The following is a 17,987-nucleotide window of genomic DNA, read 5'->3' on the forward strand; positions in this document are numbered from 1 at the left end:
GTATGTGGAAATAGAGGCTAGGGTTTGGAGAAGGCTGGGGTTGCTCGACCACACAGGCTCGAGAAGCCATGGGTTTGGGTATACTCTGTGTTGTATGCTGGTTGGCAAATTCCATGTCAGATTTCAAGACTTAACAGTACCTTCAAGGCCAGTCTTGAACACTTTTGGGTGGGACATAAGAGAAAAAGAGAACAGTTCCCACTCTCAAGCAGTATCTGTCTGGAGGACAGACAGATATTGGTATTTTTGATAGAGGGATAGAAGGCACAGCAGAAAGAGTTCTGTTATGTGTGTACAAACAGCACTTTGACAACATTAGGGAGGTTGCAGCCAAAGCAAGTAGAGGAGATCACGGGTAAGGCTGGTGTTTGCATTGAGTTTGGAGTGGTAAGTGAGATTTGATAGGTGGGGTTGGGAGGTGAGGGGATACGTGCCAGGGAACAGTGCAGGAAGAGCAGGGCCTGGAGGGCAGGATATAGTGCAGTGTTGTAGGCTCCGTGGGGCTTGTTAGAGAAGGGGAGGAGGCTCCCTGCTGGAGCTGGGGTGGCTCTGGGAGGGATGGAGTGGGACGTACGCGGTGGAGGACCAGGAATGACATGTGAATGTTTTGGGCTCTGTAGTCAGGCTGTGCTCTCAGAAGGCAGTTGTGTCCATCATGTAAAGGGTAAATTGGTTTTGAACTAAAATGAGTGGGAAGTGATACTCTGAGCTGAGATTGGGAGCACGAGAGAGAGCACAGATTTGGAGAGAAGGATGTTTTCTTTTTGAGCAGTTGAATAAGTGGGAGGTGATGGGACAGTGGTAGTGTCTGGCAGAGGGTCTCAAGCCTGGTTGCCCATCAGTAGCCCCTGGGAAGCTCTTTAAAAAGCACAAATCATGTGGTCCTATCCCAGGTGTACTCAGAGTGCCCAGTGGTGGGCAGGGGGGCCAGAAATATGTATTTTAATGTGCTTTCAAGTGACTGTGAAGCCCAGCCCTGACCCACAGCCTTGCACTGGGAGCCATGTCCAGTGTGTATTAGAAAGCGTGGTCTTGAGATGAGCAGATCTCAGGTAAAAATTTCTAAGACCTGTAACTGGAGGTTATCCCAGCAGAAGCGGGAGGGAATGAGATCAGTGATGGGGAAGTATGGGGAGACAGGAAGAGAGCAGGACCTCAGTTCATCTAGAGGGAGAATGAGGAGAAGGAAGAGCCGGCTGAGAAACACACTGGGAATGAACAGAATGACAGGAGAAGATCCAACAATTCTTACAGCAGAGGAGAAGCTGAGAGAAGCCATTCAGTGGGCACTGCTTGGCAAGTATTAGGTCCTGTTGCAGTTAAGACAGAAAGGAGAGAGCTCAAGAGTTACTAGACACTTCTCTGCTGTCAGTCTAGGTTATGGATGCTGTAGTATTGATTTGTCATTAATCTCTTTATAACCCTGTGTAGTGAGGGCACACACATTTGTCTTTTCTGTCTTTCTTACGTCTTAGGTGAGAAAATTCGGTAATTTTCCTGGGGTTGGTCGCCCAGCAGGGGTTTGGCAGAGCCTCGGTCCGAGCCAGCCTTTACTGACCCTGGAGCCCCCTGCTCTTTCTGGTCACATGCTCCTCTCCCCAGAAAGATGAGAAACCCTGGATCTTTGTGATGAGCTTTTTCATCCATGATAGTTGAGGGAGTTTTATTAGGATTGTGGGGGGTGAGTTCAGGAATTCCTTGCAAATGGGAAAGCTGGGGTCCCCAGGGTATATTGAATGATCTGAAATGCTCTGGGCTAAGTATGAAGATGAGTGCAACCAGGTGGACTTGAACTTGGAACAGGAGTGATGAGCAGGTTAGCTGGATGGAGGTAGGGAGGTTGAAGGGTGGCAGATAGTGATAAGAGAAAGAAGTTCTTGACCTGTGCTGTCCACTTTGGTAGCCAGCAGCTATCTATCTGGCCATTGCAAACTTGCAGTGTGACTAACCTGAGTTGAGTTGTGCTCTAAGTATAAAATATACACCAGAGTTCAGACACCATACCAAAAAAGAATGTGAAGTAAATCATTAATTTTTTATATTGATTACATATTGAAATAAAAATATTTTGGACTTACACTGGGTTAATAAAATATATTAAAATTAATTTTACCTGTTTCTTTTTATTATTTTTAAATGTATCTACTAGAAGATTTTAAGTCACATGTGGCTTGCATGCTCTTTCTGTTCAACATCTCTATTTGGAGCTCTTTGGCAGGTGAGGGCGCCGATGCGGTGCAGGGTGTCAAAGTCACTGCAGGCCTGGCGGTGCTTCCCTCAGCCAAGAGCAGCGCTGATCCTGTAGAGGAGAGATGTCCTTCTAGGGGAGTGCCGTTACACTGCTGATAAAAGGCATCCCCGAGTGTCATCAGTCACATCCAGTCCATGCACATTTCCCTCATTGTGCCTTAAATGCCTTTTGTAGCCCAATTTTTTGAACCAGCATATAATCGGAGTTGTGTGTTACATTTAATTATTGTGTCTTTAGTTTGTTTTAATCACAATAGTCCACCTATCTTTTTCTTCTCCACAACACAGACTGTTCCAAGATCAGGTTGATAGTCTCATAGACTGTTCCTCTTCCTGGATTTATGTGAAGATTTTTCATCATCTCATCTAACTGGCTCCTCCAGCCCTTATATTTTTTTCTAAAATAGAAGTTAAATCTAACGGCTTGATGCACTTGAGGTTAAATATTCTGGACAAGAGCACTGCTGAGTTCTCCACCATTAGGTCACATCCTGCAGTCATCCGCCTGCCAGTGAGGAGGAGGGTGGGCACTGTTAGGCTGACCACCAGCTCTCCTCATTGCAAAGTACACTTTCATGATAGGTAAAAATTTTAACAGTGATGTTTTGGACAGAGAACGGACTTTACTGTTGGCTTTATAGATGGCTTGTAAGAGGTTAATCAGACACAAAACCAGCCTGGGAATTCATTCCAGGAGATCGCAAGCACAGCGAGACAAGTCCTCAGCTGCATCTGGGGTTTGGATCTGAGTAGGGTTGATTCATACGCTTTACTCTCTTTCCTTTGCTTTACCACTCCTCTTCCTTTTTGCACTGCTCTTTATGTTCTGTGCTTAATCATTCTGAGTGTAATCATAATTTAGAAAACCTAAAACATTCTTCTTTTTTTATCTTCTCACTTACTCATTTTGGAGTTATTAAAGCCGAATCACAATCACTGTTTTGTAATGTTTTTCTAATGCTAAGACTGCTCAGAACATTGAGAAATGGTTCTGCCTTCCTGGCTCCTGTGTGCTGCTTGTGTTGCTCACTCCGCTGTCCCTTCATGTCTCTGCACGGGGCGGGCAGCTGCTCTGCAGCCCAGGAGCTGGGGCACAGCACGGCTTGTGCCTTTGGTGGGCATCAGTTTCACCCATGTGTCCGAGCCCCACCACAGCCCTGGGGAGTCAGGATTACTGGTTTCAGAAGCACTGGTGGAAAAGAAAATGGACTTTCAACTCAGAAAGTCCTAATTCAGGTTTAACAGTTATATAAATTACCCAGGGCCAGATCCCTCACCTGCATTCCAGGCTACCGGAGACCATCCGTACTGGTAAACGTGGGGCAGCCTTTCGTTCTCTGTCAGTATCCTCTCAATACATAGAAAAGCATTCATCTGTGAACATTCAGGTCATCTGTATATCCTTGGAGCCCTGAATGGTGAAATCACGTGCTCCATACTTAAGTCAGAAGCTGAATCCGTGGGAAGGAATGTGCTGGGCTTTCCTTCTAGCAGGCGTCTGCCCTCGGGTTGCCGGCCCTGAGCCGTCCAGGCCATCACACCCATACCACGGGTTTTAGTGCGCTGCTTCTCAAGTGTATCTGAAAGATGAGCGTTTTGTTTTCTCTTTGTTTTTAAATTTCTAATCCATCACAGACTGATGCTTTTGTAATAAGAATGAACTGCTAGAGAAGGGATCATACTTTTGGGGGGTCACTGAAATATCGATGTACGTGCATTTATGAATTCCTCCTTTTGATTGCCATGCTTATCTCCAGGCCTGGTGTGGGTATGCAGCCTGGCCATGGGAGCCCACATTGAGCGGTACAGCAGAGAGCCCTGTTTCTAATTCGAACCTTGAGCACTGGTGAGCCCTTGAGCCCCTGAAGTACACGCAGATGAGACTGAGATGCAGGCATTTCTGGGGAGGGCACTGTGGTTCTATCTCACGCTGTCACCATGTATTGTGCTCTGCAGACCTCTCAGACTGGAGGTGGTTTCTTGTAACTCTAGGTGCTGTTGATCTTTTCCTGCTCTCTTAAAATTCATATTTTTATTGTTAAGACCACAATAAACATCAATATAAAGGAAACGTAAATGAAAAATCATCCACAATTCCACAATCTCTTCACAAGAATCTGTCTTCATTAGAGAATTTCTTGTTGTATTGTGTCACATGTTTTAAATTGTTGCCCTCACACTATACGTATATATATATATATATATATATATATATAAGTATATATATATAAATACTATAAGTATATATATATAAATAATTGTCTTTTGCTTTTCAGTTTGACTTTATATTAAAAACATTTTTCATGTTGCTATATGATGTTTTTATCTGCCCTTTTCAATAGCTTATTATTTGATCATGCAAATGTTTTTTCATTTTCTCTAAGTTGTTATCGTAGTTTCAGAGTCCCATGTTACATGGACTTTGGAGTCAGTAGAATATCAGCTACTCTTCTTTGTAGCTGTGTGGTGGCCTTGAGCAAATCAGCTAACTTTCTGAGTCTGCTTTCATCTGTGGATGTAAAGCGTCTGGCACAGTGCATCACACTTCTTCACTTTGCTTCTCTCCTGCCTGTATCTTAATTTCTGCTGAACAAACTCTTTCTTTGACTGGTTTGATTTTTCTGCATCTTACTTGTTCAAAACTTCTAGTACTCTCAGGATTATGTGAGGTTATTTGTTTTTCTTACTCATAATTGGTTTTAGTTCTGACCTTCTCCGCTTTTGTTTGGTAGGTCAGCTTGTATTATGTTCATTTATAGCCAAGTGAGATCCTTTTAGAAAACAGCTTTCTGTGTCCACTGAATTCTTCTGTGTCATTAGATGAGAGCCTTTTCTCTGGTTTGTTTGGTAGGTGTGGCTGTGTTTCCTCATGGAATGTTCTGTGTTCAAGGTTGAGCCAGTGAAGCTAAACTTAGGGGGTGTCTTTGGCAAGAATCTTCTTTTTCATTCTAATATGTCTCTGCAATCCCCAGGACTTCCTTAATCATGTCTAAAGGGTCTAGGAGAAGTTTTGGCAGTGCTGCTAGTGAGACTTGAGCGCACAGTCAGTGGAGGATTTTCCTCTCATCAAGACCTCAGTGAGCATTTATTCTCAGGGCCAGAGAAAGTGCCCACATGAAGCATTTTATAGGAGCTATAAGCTATGAAAAACCTCTGATTTTTCTTTTGCTTAATTGAAACATATGTTCTTGGTTCTCAACTTCACTGTGTGCCTTTGTGTATTTTTGTGGTCTGTGTGTGTCTGTGTGTGTGTGAGGGTTGGTCAGTCTAGGACTGACTCCCACTTTGGAGTTATGTGCAGGATGTGATTTCTTTTGAGAGCACATTAAGTTCCTGCTTTCTGATTATTAGTTGACCTCATCTGTCTCAGCATTTCATTTCTGTAACAACATTAAATAGCATCCTTTTTACAAGCTTTTGTATTAACAAAAGGAAGAACAGAAAAATTATATACCTGTTAAAACGCAGAACCAAATCATTGTCCTTACCATTTGGCATATTTAATTATGATTTTGTAGTCTGATAATCCAAATGTCTTCCCTCTGTGGGCTCCTGTACTGTATTTTATGGATATATTCTTTAAATGAGTATAATTTGGTTGATCTATAAAAGTATTTAAAAAAGGAGCTCTTAAGTTTGAATTTTGACTCTAAAATTCTCTACCTCATGACAAGGACACTGAGTCCCTTTGAGCTTTGCTTTTTTGATCTGTAAAATAAGGGCGATGTTATTTCTTACTCACAGTTGTTTCATGTTCACTAAGATAATATATGTGAAAGCACTTGGTAAATTATAAGGGACTCCCCAGTGGTTGCTGATTTCAGTTTTATTTAAAGCCATTCTGGAACAGGAGCTATAAAAGTTGGAGCTGCTTCAAGGGAATTTTGAGGAAGTGGTAGGTTGCAAATATGGCAGAACACAGACCAAAACTGAGACATCAGCATACTCTGGTTCTGTAATGGATTCCTAGGTCACTGTTGCTGCAGGATTGGAGGGAAATACTGAATGAGAGGAAGTCCCTTACTTCATTTTTGCCTTTTTAAAAATGCTCATCCTTAGAAGACTGAATTATTAACCACACTGTTGGCTGAGTCTTAAAATTCCCTTGTGAATGAGTTGTTTTGGTATAGTAAGAGGGTTAGTATTAGGTTCTGTATAGATCTTTCCTGGTGTAGCTACATGTAGCATTTCCCCTGGTTTTGTTTTCAATTTGGGTGTGAAGTTTAATGTGAACATCAGGAACTGCTTTGCTGTGACATTTTGTGGGAAATACTTTACTTTGGTTTTCTGATTCCTGATTAACAGAAAGAAGCCTTTCTTCTTCACTTCCTCATTATTGTTATAATAGTGCACTGAAACTCCATTTTATCTCTATGTCTGAAGCTTTTAAAACTTACCCCCGTAAAAAGGGTGCCAGACTGGATATAGACCTGAGTACTTGCTGGTGGGAACTGCTCGTTCCCTTAGCTACGACAGCCTGAGCATTTTGCGGATGGTGAAGCTGGTGTTTCTGATACTTAGGGCACCACATCTGGGAGAGCCAGGACTGACGACCATGACCTGATTTCCGGGGTGCCCAGCTTCCAGGCCCGGCCTTTCTGCCATACGCCGTTTTCTGAGCATTTTCAAAATATAAAACAAATAGAGAAGGGCACATTTCTTTTCCCTGTGTATTTACCTTTTCCATTGTGTTTATTTTTTAGGAATGCTTCTTACTGCCAATGAAACCCCCAAGATGGGCATCTATTACATTCCAGTAAGTAATACAAATAGGAATTATGATAAAAATAGGACAAAGATACTTTATTTTTAAACTGGATGTATTGAGGGACTTCGGGTCTGCATGTGGCAGGGTAAATTAAACACAGCAGGCTCACTTACAGGTCGCTGGATTCTTGGAGCCAGTAAAATAATGCTTAACCATTTCTTTGTGGGAAACTACTTACATTCACATTAAAATGGACATTAGAACTTAGCCTTTATTCTATAGATTCACATTCATTTTTGTTTCCTTTAGGTATATGTATTATTAGTGATCAAGGAGTCTAGTTGTAAAATAAAAGTCTCTCCCAGTCATCTCATTGTAGTTTGTTTGATTGACATGATCAGTGATGACATGCAGTTTGCAGTCCTGTCCCTTTGTTTCCCTTCCTTAAAGAATTCATCTCCTGTATGACAGAAGCTTCTTTTCCTTCACCTTTTTAGTTTGTAATAGGAAAAAAAACAAAATATGATCTAAACATAGAACACATAGTACAAAGTAGGCATTAGATTACTTTATGGTCAGCACGCATCTCCCTTTTCTGAGATCTGGGGAGGAGTGAGGGGTGACTGGTATTAAGGAGCAGAGCTTCAGGGAGGTAAACTCTTTAACCACTGTCAGTTCCAGTGTGGAAAGTTCTTCATATTTATGACAGTTCTTTTGAAAGAGCTTAACAATGTGTGTTTCCCAAGAAAAAAGTGTTATGGTTGAGGTTGACTTTCTGTGGTCCCGGGAAGCTAATATGTTGTTAAAAGCACTTCGAGGTATTTTTTGTTTGGTGGTGAAATGAAGGCCATCCAAACAGCATGCTTTTCCATTTTTCTAAGTTGTTTCTTTTTCTCTGGACTCCCACAGACACTGCTTCCATATTCCTCTCAGTTACCCATCTTTCCTTGTCTTCATTTCTGAAACCAGTGTATGTATGTATGGCGTCCCCTGTGTGCCAGGCACAGTGCTGGCAGGGTAGTGGCGCAAGGTGCTGCCCCTTCCTCAAGGAATTCATCGTACATAAAAGGGAATACAAGGAGGTAGGCACTTTCAGTTAAGGGTCATGAATGCTGTTCCAGAAGTAAGGAAGTGTAGGACTGGAACTGGTGGGAGTGTCTGGGGTACTCAGAGAAGCCTCCCCAGTGGAACTGACTTCTGGGGAGAGACCGGAGGGACGGTTTATATACTGGATGAAGAGGGGGGCTTGGAGTGCGATGCAGAACAGAAGGATCTTGGGAGACCAGGGCGAAGGTCCTCCCCGTGGCTGAGCAGTAGGGAGGGAGGCACGGGTGGGGGAGAGGCCTGGGAGCCAGACTGTGAAGGTCTTGTTAGCCAGGTGGGGAATGGAGAACAGGGAGTCAGGGGAAAGTTTTAAGCAGGACAGTGATGTGATCGCATTTGCTCTTGGGAAGGATTCTTTGGGCTGCCAGATCATTAGATAGGCTCCAACCCGCGACAGCACCCAGAAGAGGCTACAGCCGAGCACAGGGAGGCAGCGGTGCCCGTGTTACCTGTGCTCGGCCTCCCTTTAGTGGATGTAGCTTTTTGGGTTCTGGGATAATTTGAAAGAAGTGTGCGCTGGCAGGCAGTCATTTTAGAGGGTGTTATCCTTGGATGGCCAAGTGGCTGGTCCCAGCAATACTCACTGATGGAGATTTCTAGAGATGATGGAGTGCCTGCCCTCAGTCCAACCTGGCAGTCTTCCCAGTGGGATCCCCGTTGGGAACATTGTCTAAAAAGAGAGAATGAACCCACTTGCCCCCTACACTTTATTCTCATCCTGGGAGAAGTCTCTCTCCACCTTCCTCTTAGAGGTGCTCACTGTGTTTTGCTCTTCAGCAGCGGCCTGTGAGATGTTGATATCTTGGATGGTAGACCCTTCCTCCTTGAAAAAGTACATGGGTTCCTCCAGTGGAAGGGGGAAGCACTCCAAGACAGTGGGGAGGGCCGCTCAGTAGACAAGCAACTGCAGGCTGGAGAGCCCCCGGGGAGGAGGAGCGAGGGGAGTCTGGATGCCCGCGCAGGGACCCGTCTGCTGGTTTGTGCTGAGACGGTGGAAATGGGGACAGAATTGGAAGGACTGTTAAGGTTGGAAGGTAGGCTTGGTAATCAGTTGAATGCGGGGAGTAAGGAAGAGGGCAGAGCCCGAGATGCCAGCCCAGTTTCTGCTGGGGTAGATGTGAGGCGGTCATTCCCAGGGCCCAGGAGGGGTAGAGGAATGTTAAAATCGTTTTTCCTTTGGTATCATATGGTACATTTTACAAAATGACCTTTCAAAGGAACAAATACAGCTTCTTTGGTTATGTAAACTGTGTATGCATATTTCTGTTTATTCCAAGTGTTTCACAAAGTAAAAGAAAATAAAAACCACCTATTTCCCCCTTGATAGTATCATAAGCACTATTAATATTGGGACATACTATTTTTCAGTTACCGTGTTATGGACATGAAGTCAGATGTTATATAAAATTTTATACCCTAGTTTCTTCAGTTAACCTTAGAAATACTAATTCCAAGACATTAAAACTTCCTAAAACATTTTTAGTTATCTCTATTATTCTTCATGGCCGGGTTTGTGATACATGATCTTAAAACCGTAGGAGGCCCTTTATTCACTTATGACTCTCTGGGTCTGTTTCTCAGGATGGTCTTTTTGTTCCAAGTAATGGGAACTTTAATTAGCATGAGTGACAGGGGCCGGCTGCTGGTTTGCTGGTGACAAATTGCTTTCTTGACAAATGTTAGCTTGTAAGACCTTTTCTGTTTCAACTTTTGTAACTCAGAGTTTATAGAAAGCCGTGAAGAAAATCCACAGAGACCACTCCTAGGTGACTGTGCATGTGGGGACAGTGAGAGCACGTCATTCTTGCTCAGCTCAGCATTGTGCTGAAACTTGCACATAGGTGTTCCTTCCCGGCCCGCCTTGTGCCCTGCTGCCTTGCCCGGAGTGTTTTACAGTGCCACTCGCCTTCGCTCAGGACCTTCCCTCTGTGAGACTCCTTCAGAGCAAGGAGAGAGCCCAGGGGTCTGAAAGCCTGCCATTTTTCCTAAGATTGCATCAAAGTTAGCAAGCTAATATTTGGCGCAAAGGTTCATTTGAGGCCTATAAAACCACAGAAGTATGTTTTTAATATAGGATTCATGCCAAATTTAGGAGGTTTGGACTGTGATTTCTATTGACATCTTATAAATTAGGTACGAAGACTCTTTTCCCCCCTTTGGGCCTATGCTAAAAATAAAGACAGCTAATGTTCTTTTAGCCTGTTAAGTTTTGCCTTCCTATCTGATACCATCTTTCTTGAATACTTGAAATCTTTATAGATTAAATGGAATTTCTGATTTACAGACTCTGCCACTTACGTAACCCCATAACTAACTAGTCTTTTATGACCAAATGGATTTTCTCCAGTCCTGCTCCCATTTTCTCAGTATTCTTCCCTTTTTTTTTTTTTCCTCTCAGAGACCAAGATCTGTTATTTTGTTTGTTTGTTTGCTTGCTTTTAAATTCTTGGGTCGAATTCAACTGCAGCCCCGGAGACTAATGCCAAGAATGACTTTTCAAGTTTAAAAATATATTTTAATCCTAGCTCTTTATAATAACACCTTTGGCAACTCTGTAACTACACAGAGAATCCAGGTCTCCTCTGGCACCCAACCCCAAACCCAGCCAGTGTGGTTAACATTGTTTCCACTGGAAATGTTCTTGAGATCCAAGCCCCCGGTGCATCACCCATCATGAGCACCTGAAACCACTCATTACTGGATAGTTGATAGCTTGCATGCTTGATAATGTATATGGATGTTTAAACTTGATGGGAAATATAAGAGGAAGAATGTTTTTGTTTAGGTAACTATTTGATTTAGAAGAATAAAGGTCAATTAATTAAGGATGTATTTTTTTAAGCATGTAAATTTAAGCCACTATAATGATTATATACAATGTCACTGAACCCAGTTTTCATACTGGCTGTTAGGCATTTTATTTTAAACCATTTTCTTTGGGGGAAAAAATGCCTATATTGTTTTTGTTAAAGTGTTTGTACTCTTTATAACAAATCAACAAAATATTAATTAAATATTTTAAACTTTACTATTTAATCTAAAATTATATTTTAAATTTGGAAAGTACTTTGGAGCCAAAGATCCTGCAGATGGGACAGAAAGGATCATATTTAACTTGCACGAGTGCTGCTGTTTCTATTAGGAAATAGCACTTGAACTTACCCAGCATAATGCATAAACTCCACAAAACTCTTGTCTCTGCAGATAGAGATTACTAGGTGTTAAGAAGCAGAAAAACCTCGAAAATACTAGCTTCACTTAACTATGAAACACACACATATCCTCACAAAGGATGTAAAGCCAAAAGAAATGCAAAAAATTTTTAGTAGCCAGATTTTGTGACATGTAATAGAAGGTTCTGTCTAATGAGTATCTTTAGGTCTCCTCACTTCCGTGAGTCACCCACTCACAAATGCAGGAAGGTCAGGCGGGGCCGGGGTCCCGATACCGCTGCTGGACTCACTTGCCTCTGTCCTCATAGGGTTCAGCCAGTGGCTTGGGCTGAGCACCTGTGCGTCAGTTGACTCAGACAACAGGCCAGGAGGAAGTGCTACATGGTTTGGGGGGTGGTCAAGGGGGCGCTTTTTAATAACTTAATTGTAGATTTGGAAGTCGGTTTTAGAAATACGGCATGAAAAACTTTATAGTAAATACATGGATATTTGCATTTGGGCGGATCTGGCTGTCTTTGCTTGATAAAGAATTAAAAATGGGTATCGCTCTTTTTCATCAGTATTTTTTTTCTCTATGGCTTTTGTGACCAAAACAAAGAAATCTAAGTACAAATAGTTTTGACTATTCTGTGTGGTGAATTGAATTCGTTAAGTCTAGTTCTAAACTCAGCCGCACTGTCAGATTGTCTGTCATAGAGAGATATCTGGATATTTTGTTAATCCCTACGTGGCCTCCCTCAGAAATGGCATCCTTTTCCAGTCCAGTATTTCAAATCCTACTGCTCTTGTGTGTTTTGGCATAACCTTCTAGAAGGCTTAGTTAGATAGAGTGCTTCCTAACAATTATTCCTTACCTTCAACTCTTAAGATGATAACATTTTTATCAGCTATCCAGATTGCAAATGTTATTTTACATTTGATATGACAATATCTGAAAAATAAGTATCAAATCTTAGGTGGATAATTCCTTTGCTCTTTAGCCTATTCACATTTTTGTCTTTTCCTGTATTTTAAAAGTAATTGTAGGAGACCAGCAAGTGCTTTTATTTATTCAGCAAGGATGTATTGAGCACTGTGCTCGGAACCAGGAATATGTTGGTGAGTTGTAACTGCCTAAGACCCTGCCTTTGTGAGTTGACACCTTGGGGCGATAGTAACTGTAAGTGCTCCAAAGGAAGGGAGTGGGATGCAGTGCCAGAGGGGTGCGCCTGGAGCGGTCAGGGGATCAAGTACCAATTGCTAGTCTCTTCTTCATAGATGTTCTGTGTCTTCTTTTTATATAGATGCTATCTTCCCTGTTCTACTTTTAAAATTTAGGGTTAGGGACTTGTTCTTTTTGTTTTATGATCATAGCACATACCTGGGGGCAATATGGTGAATGACAAGTTTGTCCCACAACCTCTAGAAACACAATGAACAGCAGAGAGGATTTTGGCCAGTAGAGCAGGTACTCCTCCTCCTGGAGAGCTGGTTGTATGAACAGCCGAGTGGCCCTTCTCCCTTAACCAACATCTCAAACGCAGATTATTTAACTCATCTGTACCTTGAAGCATCGCGCGTGGCTCTGGAACACCGCCTTCTCCTGGTTTTCTTCCTGTGGCCCCACTGGCCCTCCTCAGTCTTCCTTGGTTGCTCCGACTCTTGCTGCTGTGTCCCAGGGCTTGGGCCTCAGCTCTCTCCCCTGACCTCTGAGCATCAGTGAGCACTGGGGGGCTTAGTGCCTGTCTCTTGTTTATGTTCTCTCCCTGGGGAACTCACTTGTCCTTGGCTTTAGATGACACTGTGTGCAGAGGACTTCCAAATTTCTGTCTCCAACCTTTCCTTTCCCTCTGAGTTACAGAGTTATATATCCACCAGTCTCCTTGGGTTTTCCACTTGGATGTCTAATAGGCATATTTAATGTATCCACAAGAGACTTCTCAATCCCGCTTTCCACACAGCCCCTGCCAGGCATTCCCTTTGCTACAGAGGATCAGTCGCCCGCCCAGTTACCTAGGTCCAGAGCACAGAAGCTCTGTGTCTCCTCTCCCCTTCCGCTCCAGACCTCTTGTCCAGTCCGTCAGTAAGTCACATCAACTCCATTTCCAGGATCGATTCAAATCCAGCCGTTCCAGTACTTTTGCTTCTACCGCTCGTGTGGATCACCATAATGGCCTCTTACCTGATCTTTCTTCTTTTGTCTCTCTTGCAACAGCCAGAAGCTCTTAAAATATTTACCTGGCCCTTGAAGAAAATGTGTGCTGATACCTACTCAAGATCATGCATAAGGTTTTCCACTGAAGCACAAGATTTTCCCTACACTTATTTATCTACTTATTTATATGTGTTCTTCTCCATCATAATTTGAAACATTGTCACAGGGACATTGTTTTGTCCTTTTCCCTGTTATATCCCCAGCACCTAAAGGAGTGCCTGATACACTATAGGCATTCAAATCGTAAGCGCTAAAAAACTAGTAAGAAATACATGTGAGAGTAATCCGATTACTGCAATTTAGAGAATCTTAGATAATGGTTGTGTCTTTCAACAATGGCTGGTTTGCAATGCTTTTTAGCTGTTATACCAAATTTGAATTTTGCATTTGCCTTTTTCTGCTATCACTCTTGAATTACCAAAGTGGAGAACATGGCTCATAGGTGCCAGAATATAATTATTATACAGTAGGATAAGGATCAGTTCCTTTACTCTGACAGTACATTCTTATCAGCCAGATCAGGGAATCTTGGTGTGACGCAATCATTGTGTTTGGGAGTGCTGACAGATTTCTTAGCGTAATCCCTTGTCCAAAAGATTTAATAGAGATGTGTTTAGAGGGTGAACTCTTTCCTAGAATACAAAAGAACATGAAAGTAAGGGCATTTAGCTTTTGTTGAACCCTCTTTCAAATTTATGCCAAAGTTGGCTTTGTGTCTAGGGCAAAATAGACTAATCTGTTTTAAAGATTGAAAATAGTGCCTTTGTTTTTCTTCCTGTGTGTACCTATCCTTTTAAGTTGGAGTTGCCAGAAACGCTGTTCATGCTTCTTTCTAAGATTTGGGTTTGAATCTGTACCATGATTGGTCCAGTTGATCCACTTCAATTCAGAGCTAATACTGAAGGCTCCTGTATGTTTACTAATTGATATTTGGAGATTCTCCAGATGTGAGATCTCATTGGTCCACTAGTGTATTTTGACACGGCCTTGTATAATTAGTGCCATGTAGAATCCTAAAAGTGAAAGATCGCCTTTTCATCTAAGATGCTCATTTAAGCAGTGAGCTGTTTATTTCCTATTCCTATTTTATAGTGCCAGTAACAACATATTCTCTTGGTTTAGGGAGGTAGTGCCAGATGCAAAGAAAACTATCCCCGGGGAATATGCTAGCATATAATTGAGGTACAAGACAGAACATAAACTGGACAAATAGTTGCTGAAATGTTTCCACACCAAGGAATGGGGGAAGCTTCTTTGAAGCCCAGAACACAATTATTTATCATGGTGCCTGGCACATGATAGATGTTCAGCTGATTATTACTGTTAAACTTTATTGCAATGAGCAAAATTCAAGGGGTCCAGTGGCAGAGGGTATTTGGTATTATGAGGACATGGGCCTTTATGGAGCTTTTGGAAGGAACATGATATTGAGCAAAACAAAGGTACACTGAAAATGTTGTGACAAACTCATACATGTGAGCAAGGAAAATGATTTCAGAAATATGATTTGGGATTGTCAAATCTGTTAGATCATATTAAATATAGGTTGAGAAAGAACAATTGAATGCCATTGAAAGTTTTGTTGTTAATTATTGAAGCTGAAAACAGTGAAGTGTTTCTAAACTAAGAAATCTCACTTTTAAATGTTAAGTCCATTTCCCTCCATTCTATCAATAAAGCATCCTTTGTAGAAAATGGCAAGTAGAAGACAAGTTGGAGAAAGTTGCTATATTTTTCCATTGTTTTAACTTGAAACATTGTTTATGTGGCTTCATATCCTGCTTTTATTCCCACTTAATTAGTCTCCCCATGTTGTTATGGATTCTAGATCATTAAAAAGTGGGTTTTGTGTGTGAATGTAATATATATTTTTTAAAATGTTTAAATACCAGGAAAAAAAAAACATAAATTCACTAATCAGAGACATTCTTATTAATGTTTTTGTTACATTTTCTTTGCACTTAGGAATATTTTAGTGGCCCCTGATTAGATTTAGAGTAAAATCCTATAATTAAGTTCCCTTAGCTTATGTAAATGTAAATGGAAGTCTGTCAAGGTTGTGGGGAGGGTAAGCACCTAAGAGCAGCTGCACTCACGCAGCACCCCTTCCACTCTGTGGGCACGTGTCCAGCACTGAACTTGAGGTGAAGAGCCTTTGTCAACTAAGAATTCGGCCCTAATTCCCGTAAGCGTCCACTATATGTAATCAGTTAACTTCTCTCCCATGCATTTAGGAAAGTGCTCGTTTTATATGATTTGTGGGAGAATGAGAAAGCAGTCACTTAATTGTTTTTTGTGTTACATGGGTGAGATGAGGAACAATATTAGAAAAAGGCTGCTTCAGTCTCTTGTTTCTTCCAAAGATGTTTGTGTCTATAGAGTTGCCACAGTGAGTGTGAAACTGATAATTTAAGATATGAGATATTTTGGTAGGAAAAGGCTGTGGGATGTAAGTCACCCACCAAATCTGGTCCTGTTCCAATGCCAGAGGGAAATGTACTCTTCTACTGAAGGATGTCCTGAAGAGATATTCAAGTTTAATTTTGATTATACTTCATTTAGTCTCATCTGCTTGACTTTAGAACCTGGTCTATGTATAAAAGGTTAAGCCAATAAAGTTAAACTTCAGAAATATTAAATGAAATGGTTTAAGGCCGGGGAGATGAAATCCCGGGGCAAAATACCTCTAAAAACCGAAATCAGTCAAAGGGAGAAATAAAGTTTAAAACCCATTTATTGCTTACAAACTGCAGTCCAGGGCGGTCTCTCTCCTCTGCTCAGGAAGAAGCAAGCAAGCTAAGCCCCTCCCCTTAACCTCTCAGGTTCAGATACGCCCTCGGTTGCCCAGGTAATTACCCACTGATTTGGAGATGAACTTCTCTCCACCCCAGAGGATATGCAAATGCACTAAAGCCAGGCGAGATATTCCGGAAATATCTCAATTTTACCCACAAATGGATAGGGTAGGAGAAAAGATTTTTAAAAATACAGTTAAATTCAGGATGGGCAGGATAGGGCATAGCAGCAGCCATCTGTGAAAAAGAAATCTGGGAGTTTATTCAGCTGTAAGTCAAAGGAATAAACGTTGAACAGAGTGTTGGCAGTGATTCCACATGTATATGGGGTGAAGGAGAAGAGGTACAGTGCAGGGGTGTTCTTGGAGCCCTTAACCATGGTGAGCATTCATGGAATATTCTACAAGTTGAAAGTCAGAGGAAGCTCAGGAAAGAGTTCATGAATTGTTACCAGGCACCATCTAGAAAAGGCATGTTTGAGGATGTAGGAAAAGAGTTAGATCATGATAGAAAAGCATCGTAAGGGAGGTGAAGAGCATGAGGGGGCAGTGGGCTGGACAAGAAAATTGTTGTTTAGAGTTTGAGAAGAGCTATGGAATATGGGAGGTAATAAAGGGCTGACCTTCAAGCTCCTGAGTGGGAGAAAAAGACAAATTTAACTGAAAAATGCTATTCATTTTTAACTGAGTTCAACTTTGAGTTCAAAGATGAGCTCATATTTTTGAGATATCTTGATTCATAATAATGCAAATGGGACATGTGCTTAATTTTGTTCTCCAAGAAAAGCAGTTTAAAGATAAAGCTAAGTTTTTAAGAAAGATCTAGGGTAAGACATCGTATGGAAGGTGAAAGACCTAGTTTTGTGGAAGAAAAAAGGTACTTTTTTGTAGGCAGAACCCAGCAGGTTAGTGGAAGAGTTAGATTTAAAAATCTGAGCATTCTCATGCCCTTTTCCTGATGAACAAAAAAGGGAGAGGGATGGGTGCAAAGCAGTTGCATTTCTATTGAGTGAGTTTCTTTCTAACCAGGCTCACCGGCAAAGCTGTTGTAATTGAATTTTATCTAATGCATGAAATGGCTTTTAAAGGCAGGCTGTTCTGTTTGTAATTTTTCAGTTATAATTTGTAACTATACAGTGGGAAGTAAGGCACAAAAGTCAGGTGGCTGATAAAGTATTCTGTTCTCATACAAACAAGTTGTTTGTGTCTTTACCAAGGGGAAATGGGGGGCTTCCTGTTTTAATCTAAACACTTTCAGGCGGTAACATAGTATCTGTGGCATTTTTCTCAACAATGGAAATCCTCCATTTCCCATCACAATTTATTGGGTCACAAGAATAGCAGACATGCAGAAAGCATTAATGTGTGACATTCAGGAAGTAATTTTCTGAGCCTCCTGTTGGATTTTCAAGTAAATTTCAGTTTTGGCTAGGTAAAAATGCATGTCATTTCCATATGAAGTCTTTGATGCGCATATGACATACATTTCATTATGTCAGTATGTCAGATGATACTTGCTTTTACTTAAACAGATACGCATCTGGCATGCCCATTTTCTCAAAAATGAATGACGACTTCCTATTCAGATGCAGCTATTCATTTTGAATCAAATACCACAAGACTTGTCCCAGCTCTGGCTGTTGCCTCCGTCTCGGGGCTTCCCAAGTTGATCTCCTTACCATTCTCACTGTGGACAACATAGGGTCAGCAGGAAATCTAGTATTTCGTTTCCTATTGGTGTGATCACATAGGCCACGGTGATGG

The 17,987-nt window shown here is 41.7% G+C and overlaps 1 protein-coding gene across 1 annotated transcript in view; it reads left to right on the top strand.

The window, feature by feature from the left end:
• Positions 1–17,987, top strand: part of NOL10 (nucleolar protein 10) — an 86,106-nt gene that overhangs the window by 23,082 nt on the left and 45,037 nt on the right. Inside the window, exon 13 of the mRNA XM_036881668.2 lies at positions 6,954–7,006. Coding sequence (XP_036737563.2) covers positions 6,954–7,006 — 53 coding nt within the window. The remainder of the gene's footprint in view (positions 1–6,953; positions 7,007–17,987) is intronic.

This window comes from Manis pentadactyla, chromosome 2 (assembly GCF_030020395.1).
Source record: "Manis pentadactyla isolate mManPen7 chromosome 2, mManPen7.hap1, whole genome shotgun sequence".
NCBI classification, from domain to species: Eukaryota; Metazoa; Chordata; class Mammalia; order Pholidota; family Manidae; genus Manis; species Manis pentadactyla.